Source organism: Macrobrachium nipponense, chromosome 38 (genome assembly GCF_015104395.2).
Source record: "Macrobrachium nipponense isolate FS-2020 chromosome 38, ASM1510439v2, whole genome shotgun sequence".
Lineage (NCBI taxonomy): Eukaryota > Metazoa > Arthropoda > Malacostraca > Decapoda > Palaemonidae > Macrobrachium > Macrobrachium nipponense.
The window spans coordinates 18028081-18036911 of NC_061098.1; the positions used below are offsets into that span (position 1 = coordinate 18028081).

Below are 8831 nucleotides of genomic sequence, written 5' to 3' on the forward strand. Positions count from 1 at the left end.
GCAGGACGCTAGGCAGGACGTTCGTCAGGACGCTCGCCAGGACGCTAGACAGGACGCTTGGCAGGACGCTCACCAGGACGCTTGGCAGGACTTGGCTGGACGGCAGGCAGGACGTTCAGGCCGCCTTTCAAGACGTTTTTGGGGATTCTGACCAAGAAGTCGTACCCCCAGACGCTAGTTTACGCGCACAGGCACGTATGTCAGCGAAGAAGAAATGTAAGGACGCTTCTCGGGCAGGTGAGACTGCTGCGGAAGGCGCTGAGGACGCTCGTCCTCCTCAGGACGCTCTACCTTCATCGAGCAGTAAGCGTCATAAAGAAGACACCCGAAATAAGGCTGCCTCTAGCAAGGATAGGGGTCCTTTGATCAAGCCAAAACCTGACATTAGGACGCCCTCTCCTGTAAGACGGTCTCCTCTTCCGTTTAGAGAAGAAGGAGAGCTAAGTAGTTCGGCTGAATCGGTTGAAGAGGAAACCTGCTGCAGCCCCGTCTATCTCGGACTATAAAGTCCTCGTACGACTCTTGCGTTCTTCTTTGAAGACAAATTTCAGCCCGCAGCTCCCAAGTCTCCTCCTTCGCAGTTTTCTTCATCTAAAACTGGAAAAACCCCGGAGTTTGTAGAGATGAAAACTTCTCTCTCAACGAAACGTGCTTTTAAAAAGCTCCAGGATTGGATGGTACGAAGGAGAGACCAAGGCAAGACGACCTTCGCCTTGCCTCCTACTAGACTTAGTGGAAAAGGGGGCATTTGGTATAGAACCAAAGATGAAGTGGGAGTTCGTATCCCTTCTTCGGCTCAAGGAGATTTCTCCAGCCTAGTGGATTTGCAGAGGAGGTCGCTTTTACCCTCTGCTAAGGTAACCTGGACCGCGTCGGAGACTGACCATCATTTGAAGGGTCTGCTCAGGACGCTGGAAGTGTTCAACTTCCTTGACTGGTGTTTGGGAGTTCTGGATCTACAAGCGAGAAGCCAGAATCTCTCAGTCTGGGGGAGCTGTCCAGCGTGTTAGCATGTATGGACAAAGCCGTCAGGGATGGTTCGGAGGAGCTCGTATCTCATTTTGGAACGGCTTTATTAAAAAAAGAGAGCTTTGCTGTGCAACTTCACAGCTCGTTCGGTGACTCCAGCTCAGAAAGCGGATTTGCTGTTTTCGCCTCTTCGAACCATCTCTTCCCCAGACTTTGGTAAAGGACCTGACGAACAGCTTACAAGAGAAGGCAACTCAGGACCTTTGGCCCAGTCTACAAGACGGTCAGCCGTACCTTCAACCTCTTCAGCTGCGGTTCAACCGCCGAAGAAAGTAAAGCCCTTTCGTGGGGCTCCCCCCCTCGAGAGCAGCTCCTCGAGGGAGAGGGTTTTCACGAGGAAGAGCTTCCTTTAAGCCAAAGCCTTCCAAGTGAGAAGCATGTCCTTCAGACACCAGTCGGAGCCAGACTGAAGTTTTTTGCGGGAGCGTGGAGAGAGAGAGACACGGACTCTTGGTCCCTCAAGATCGTGGAGCAGGGGTACAAGATCCCCTTTTTAGATCTTCCTCCTCTTCTACGACTCCCAGAGACCTTTCTCCATCCTATCAGGGAGAAAAGAAGAAAGTATTGTTCGATCTCCTTCAGCAGATGATCGACAAAAGAGCGGTGGAACAAGTCGCGGACCTGGGGTCTCCAGGTTTTTACAACAGAATCTTCCTAGTACCGAAGCAGTCGTCAGGTTGGCGTCCAGTTCTAGATGTAAGCAGGCTCAATCTTTTCGTGGAAAGAACAAATTCACGATGGAGACGCCTCATTCTGTTCTGGGAGCGTTGAGACCGGGCGACATGGATGGTATCCTTAGACTTGCAGGACGCGTACTTTCACATCCCGATCCACCCTCTTTCAAGAAAGTATCTAAGGTTTGTCTTAGACAACAAAGTATGGCAGTTCAGAGCTATGTGCTTCGGACTGACCACGGCTCCGATGGTGTTCACAGTAGTAATGAAGAACGTAGCGAGGTGGCTACACTCTTCGGGAATAAGAGTTTCCCTGTACCTCGACGACTGGCTGATCAGAGCGTCGTCGAGAGAGAAGTGTCTGAAGGACTTGCAGTTCACTTTAGCCTTAGCGAAGTCCCTGGGACTTCTGGTCAACCTCGAAAAGTCGCATCTGACCCCAACACAGTCCATCGTGTATCTGGGGATTCAGATGGATTCAGTGGCTTTTAGAGCGTTTCCGTCCCAGGAACGTCAGCGGCTAGGCTTAGAAAAGATCTCAGCCTTTCTAAGGAAGAGACTTGCTCGGCGAGGGAATGGATGAGTCTGCTGGGGACCATTTCCTCGCTAGAAAGGTTTGTTTCCTTGGGAAGACTGCACATCAGGCCTCTCCAATTTTTCCTTGCGGACGAGTGGAAGGCCAAGGACGATCTCAATGCCATATTGAGGATATCGCTTCCAATCAAGAACCACCTAAGATGGTGGTTGGACCCTCAGAAGCTTCAAGAAGGCGTGTCCCTAAGTCTTCTGAGCCCCGACCTAGTGTTGTTTTCAGACGCTTCCATCACAGGATGGGGAGCAACACTAGGGGGAAGGAAGTGTCAGGCTCTTGGAGAGGGGAACAGGTAGCCTGGCATATAAATGTCAAAGAACTGGCAGCAGTATTTCTGTCCCTGCAGTTCTTCGAAAAGAGTTTGGAGAACAAGATTGTTCAGATAAACTCGGACAATACCACAGCACTCGCTTATTTAAAAAACCAGGGAGGAACACACTCCAGAACGTTGTTTTCCCTAGCGAGAGAGATTCTGCTGTGGGCAAAGAGAAAAAAGGTGACTATCCTGACGAGATTCATTGCAGGAGTTGCAAAAAACGTCAGGGCCAGACCTTCTCAGTCGTCGGGACCAAGTCCTACCGACGGAATGGACCTTGAACGAAGACGTTTGTCGAGACCTGTGGACGTTGTGGGGACGTCCACTGGTCGACTTATTCGCAACGTCAAGGACCAAGAGACTTCCTCTTTACTGCTCCCCGGTCCTGGATCCAGAAGCAATCGCGGTAGACGCTTTGCTTTGGAATTGGACGGGCCTAGACTTATACGCCTTCCCACCATTCAAGATTCTGGGGGAAGTCATGAGGAAGTTTGCGGCCTCGGAAGGGACGAGGTTAACCCTGATCGCTCCGATGTGGCCAGCGAGAGAATGGTTCACAGAGGTCATGTCTTTCCTTGTAGACTTTCCAAGGACATTGCCCTGGAGGAAAGATCTACTCAAACAGCCTCACTTCGAAAGGTTTCACCAAAACCTCTCCGCTCTGGGTCTGACTGCGTTCAGACTATCGAAAAGTTGGCCAGAGCGAGAGGTTTTTCGAAAGCAGCTGCGAGAGCAATCGCACATGCGAGACGTGCTTCCACAAGAGCTGTTTACCAATCGAAGTGGGCTTCCTTCAGGGCATGGTGTAAAAAGGAGGGAGTTTCCTCTTCCTCGACCTCTGTGAACCAGATAGCTGATTTTCTGCTCTTTCTCAGGAATGTGCAGAAATTAGCGGTCCCTACCATCAAGGGATATAAAAGCATGTTGTCAGCGGTTTTTAGGCACAGAGGCTGGCGACCTGTCTGACAACAAGGATATTCATGACCTTTTAAAGTCTTTCGAGACCTCGAAGGTTCCTCAAATGAGACCTCCATCATGGAACCTGGATGTAGTCCTTAAATTCCTTATGTCGAGCACTTCGAACCGCTTCAGGCAGCGTCTCTTCGAAACCTGACAAGGAAGGCTCTTTTCCTAACTTCTCTTGCGACGGCTAAGAGAGTTAGTGAAATTCAAGCGTTTAGCAAGTTAATGGGATTCAAAGGGGACAATGCTGTCTGCTCGTTGAACCCAACTTTCTTGGCGAAGAATGAAAATCCTTCGAACCCTTGGCCGAAGACTTTCGAGATCAAGGGTATGTCAAGTCTGGTGGGCCAAGAACCAGAGAGAGTCCTGTGCCCGGTCAGGGCTCTCAAGTTCTACGTGCATAGAACGAAAGAGGTAAGAGGTCCCTCAGGTAACCTCTGGTGCTCTGTGAAGAGACCAGAGTTACCTTTATCGAAGAATGCTGTTGCTTTCTTTCTAAGGGACACCATTCGGGAGCTCATTCATCTTTCCAGAAGACTGATTTGAGCCTCTTCCGAGTAAAAGCGCACGAAGTACGAGCCGTCGCTACCTCTCTCTTGCCTTCCAAAAGAACATGTCAATCAAGGACATCCTTGATTGCACCTTTTGGAGGAGTAACTCCGTCTTCGCCTCACATTACCTAAGGGATGTGAGAACGATTTATGACGATTGTAATGCACTGGGGCCATACGTTTCTGCGGACACAGTATTGGGGTCCGGAAGTAGCTCTTTCCCTATCCCTTAGTTAGGTTTAAGTTAGGTTGTTGTGTTTTTAGGTTGTGGTGAGTCTTATGTGAAGATCTCCCATCCTTTAGTTAGTTTTAAGGGTTTTTGTTTTTGTAATAGTTGGTCAGGTGGTGGTCAGTTGCTTCGTTGCCCTCATTTGTATGGCCTCGATGATCTTGTCACGCTGAGGTCTCGCACCCGTTGACAGATCATCCAGAGCGCACCAGCACTACAGGTCTCCACCTGGCTGGCAACTCTGTGATTAAGCAAAAGCAGCCTTACGTGACAGTAATCACATAGTCTACTTTGCAAACAGGTAAGGAACCAAGATGTATATCATCTACTTAATTTAAGTTTCCTAAAAAATCCTATTCTGTCTCTTCCCACCATCCGAAGGTGGGATTCAGCTATATATATATCTGTCAGGTAAGTGGCATGAACAAAATGTTATTGTTATTATACAATTAAGTTTGTTCATACTTACCTGGCAGATATATATAATTAAAGTGCCCGCCCTCCTCCCCTCAGGAGACAGAGACATTAATAAAAATATGAATAGAAAATGGGAATGGTTCCTGATATCCGCCTCCCAGCGGCGGGAATGGGTACTACCACCTGGCCGCCCACTGCGTGTGCCGCGAGTTTTGAAATTTCTGTCGGACGTCAGAAAATACAGCTATATATATATCTGCCAGGTAAGTATGAACAAACTTAATTGTATAATAACAATAACATTTTGTGAATAAAGGGGACATGCACATAGTAAAGTACATTCTTATTTCACTATGTAAGTTGTTTTATAATATATGTAAAATGGGGTTTAAGTAATGTAAACTAAGTACAGTACTATCTTTATTTGTTGTATTCTTCTATAACCTTAGAAAAGTAGATGAGTAGTATACTAATTCATGTAATTATTTGTTTTTCAGCTAAATGATGAGTTATCTACAGACTTCTTAAATGACATGTTGGAGACGTCTAAGATGGACAATATTCACACGTGGCTTTAAGTAATGAAATGTGAATTGGGTGGAAAAATGAGCTTATTATAAATTCTAGTGAAGAGACATTTGCCTGCGTAAATATTGTACTGACTACATGAAACTTCATTTAATGAGTCAAGTTTGGTTTCTTGGTTTCTAGTTAAGAAATGTACTGCATTTCAATAAGGCTAAAGGTATTTCATTGTCTATGTGGGTAGACAAAAAATACCCTTACTTTATAAACAAACCTTAGAAGAAATGCAGGTATACTCAACTTAGTAAATCAGTTGCAAAATTGACTTGTTTGTAAAGAAATCCATATTTTGTAAAATGTGAAAGTGCAAAATTGTTTTCATGAACTGGAATATGATTTCTTGGAGGATTCAATGGAAAGTGAAAGTGATGTGTGAAAATCCATTGGATTTGCTTTTTTCTTTATAAAGGTTGGATGTTTAAAAATTCGATGAATGAGAGTTTTGCAATATACCAGGTAGTGGATTCTGCACAATGGTCTTCACTAGTAAAAAAATATATATACATATATTATATATAAAAGTTATAATAAAAGTGCACTGAAGCCTTATAGTGATTAAGGGGAAGTTTCAGCAAAAGACTGTTCAACACTTTATTGATTGTGGCTTCCCAATACATATCTTGGGATGCCCTGTTTTCTGTATGTGATGGTTTAGTGCCTACTGACTATAGTTGTACTCTGACTTGAGTGGAGAGTTCTTAACTAATGAAATCTCCTGTTATAGGAAATAAGTTATGTTTAGTGATGTCCTCCAGAAGTGCATCACACACGCATTTAGGATGATGTCTTTTACTCGGAGGTTTATCTTACACCTCTGTCCTCTCCATACATTAGTGATTACAACCAATTGTACCGTCCAATTCTGCCTTCATCAGTGAAATATTTCCCGTCTTGATCTTGTTACAGTATGTATTTATTGATGATCAATTTTCATGTAAATAGTTGGAAGTTATTGTATATCGTAATTAAAAAAGTTACACTAGAAAGGCATTAATTTTTTATTTCTTAATTGACAGAGGCAGCTGTTCTCAAAGTGAATGTTAATTACTACCCCATACAGTGTGGGGAGTCTTTTGATCCTTGTTTGAATGCACTCAGTGCTCCTTTTTATTTGCGACACAGTGGAGCATTCTGTTGTTTGCATTTTATTTGTTGAATTATTTTCATTATGTTGGCTGTTATGCTCCATTACATCTGTGGCTACCCTAGTTCCTGTTGAGTGATCAATATGAAGCAAAGGTTGAGCTTTGGCCTCTAAGGCTTAGTTGTTAACTCTGTGCATATATAAAGAGGCCACAGTACACTTGTTTCATAGTTCATCTTCCATTATTGTGATAGCAAATGCACAGTCGTTACTGTAGGATGATAATTTGTAAACCATAAATATGCATGTAATATATACAGTTAAGTTTGAAATAACTGTGTTCATTTGCAAAGGATTATTAAATATAATACATAATACAATACGTATAGCCATTGTTTATAAGTCTGTAAGAGTACAGTACAATGAGAATTACTTAGGGCTGAAAGTCTAAACTCATAGTGCAGTACAGTACTGCAGTTTTATAAATTCTAAATCAAACAAGATGATGGATAAGGTGGACGGCTTTAAGTGTGATTTTAAAATTTGATTTTATTTCATTTTTATTTTATGTCAAAATGTATTCTGGAAAAAATAGGTATTCACTATAAGATTATTATGTGCCTTACAAATGAAAAGTGTCTTAAAATATGGAAGGCAATTCTAAGTAACAGTACCAGGAACCAAGGTGATAGCCAGTGAGTTATCTAGCCTTAGTGAACAATGAATGTACTTAAATAACAACATTAAAGCTAGGTAAATGAGTCCTTTAAGCAACAATACTTCACCAAACTTGATGTACCTGTGGGTGATTTTTCAATGTAATTAGCAGGTGCATGGATTCGTCCCCTTGCTATGGATGCCAGCTGGTACAAAGGATAAACAAAAGATGTTTTAATGTGGAAATGATTTCCTCGGGGACACGCTCTGTATCCTGAGAGATACCCTGGTCATATCAACAGTATTTCAGATCCCCACATCCATCTACAGTCTGCTCAAGTGATTTATTGGATGTTCCAAGTGCCTTTGTCTGCAGCTGTTTAGTGACCATCTCTTGCTTCTTCCTGGGCAGTATGGCTTGTCAAAGGTCTTGAGCCCAGGTTGTATGAGCATTAGCTAGGCCATTGTTGCCTGACCTAGGTCTTTAAAAAGAGGTCACTTTGGCAGCTCCCAGGCCACAAGTTGAATGTGGCAATAGGTTTAAGATTCATGTTAAATATTAAGTGAACAAACACTGAGAGTGCATTTTCACACTTAGTGTTTGTTCTTATATTATCAATAATAATGTTATTATTACTACTATTGCTCCAGTAGACATGAATTTTTATTATATCAGGAAATGTACATGTTAATTTTTTTATGTTAATAGTATGGTGTCTTTTGTGATATACTACATCTAGCATGCAATGTTTTTTAGTTTGTCTTATAGTGGCCATATTTGTTAGTTTTACATTGTGTAGTTAGACTCAGCAGCAAGGCTCTTTGTTTTTTCAATCTTTTTAATGTGGTGAAGGGTTCCTAGTGTAGAATAATTAAAATATGGATTTCCAATATTCATAAAGTTTCGTAGAGGAAGCATTCAGTGGTAAAGTTTTATACTAATAGATTTAAGAAATGCTCCCAAGATTAATACTTGAGAGTTGTCTTGGGCTGTCCTTCCCAATCTTTCTTGCACAAGTTTATGAAGTTCAGTTAACCCTACATACCTCAGAATAGTAATGCTATTATATTAGTACAATGGAAAAAGTAAGGAAAAAAGTTCATCATTTCTACAAAAAATTACTGCTATAGTTTATGATAATGTTGCATTGCTGTTTTTTTGAGGTCTTGTCTTTCCATGATCCAGGGGTTAGTAATTTCATAGACTATAATCAATGTTGCCTTGCTTTATAAGGTTCTATCTCAGTCCTAACAATATTTTTTCACTGTATAGTTTATGTGGGACTGGAATGGGAGTAACCCATGAAATTGGATAGAAGCTAAGCAGTGTCTTTTGAAATATGTGAGATTGGGTTACCATTGCTAGCTGGTCACCCTTTCTTTGTCATGTCGTATCAGCACACCATGTACATCTATCCTCTTGCTAGAAATGGTTTAACCTAATCCTCAGAAATGGACATTGCTTGCTTCAATCCTGAACTATGGTATTAGCTTATAGCTCACATTGAATGGTTCACTGCCACTTGCAGCAAAAGGGGGAGCCGATGATTTCTCTTGACAGTACTCATAATCCCTTAACAATGATTAGTTTCTTTTCACCAATAAACTGCTCTCACTTTTGCTGTATTTGCATGTGTTCCTTTAGTGCTTTTATGCAGATGGGGAATGAAGAACCCCATGAAATTAAGTGTATGCTGAAGCAAATGTAAATAAATTTTATCTTTAAATGATAAA

General features: G+C 42.6%; 1 protein-coding gene across 2 annotated transcripts in view; it reads left to right on the forward strand.

Annotated features, from left to right (window-relative positions):
- LOC135209685 (transcriptional coactivator YAP1-like) overlaps window positions 1-8831 on the forward strand; it is a 233731-nt gene extending 224900 nt beyond the window's left edge. For both annotated transcript variants that reach the window (XM_064242431.1, XM_064242432.1), the window contains exon 6: window positions 5269-8831. In XM_064242431.1, the coding sequence (XP_064098501.1) occupies window positions 5269-5349 (81 nt within the window). In that variant the 3' untranslated portion in view covers window positions 5350-8831. The remainder of the gene's footprint in view (window positions 1-5268) is intronic.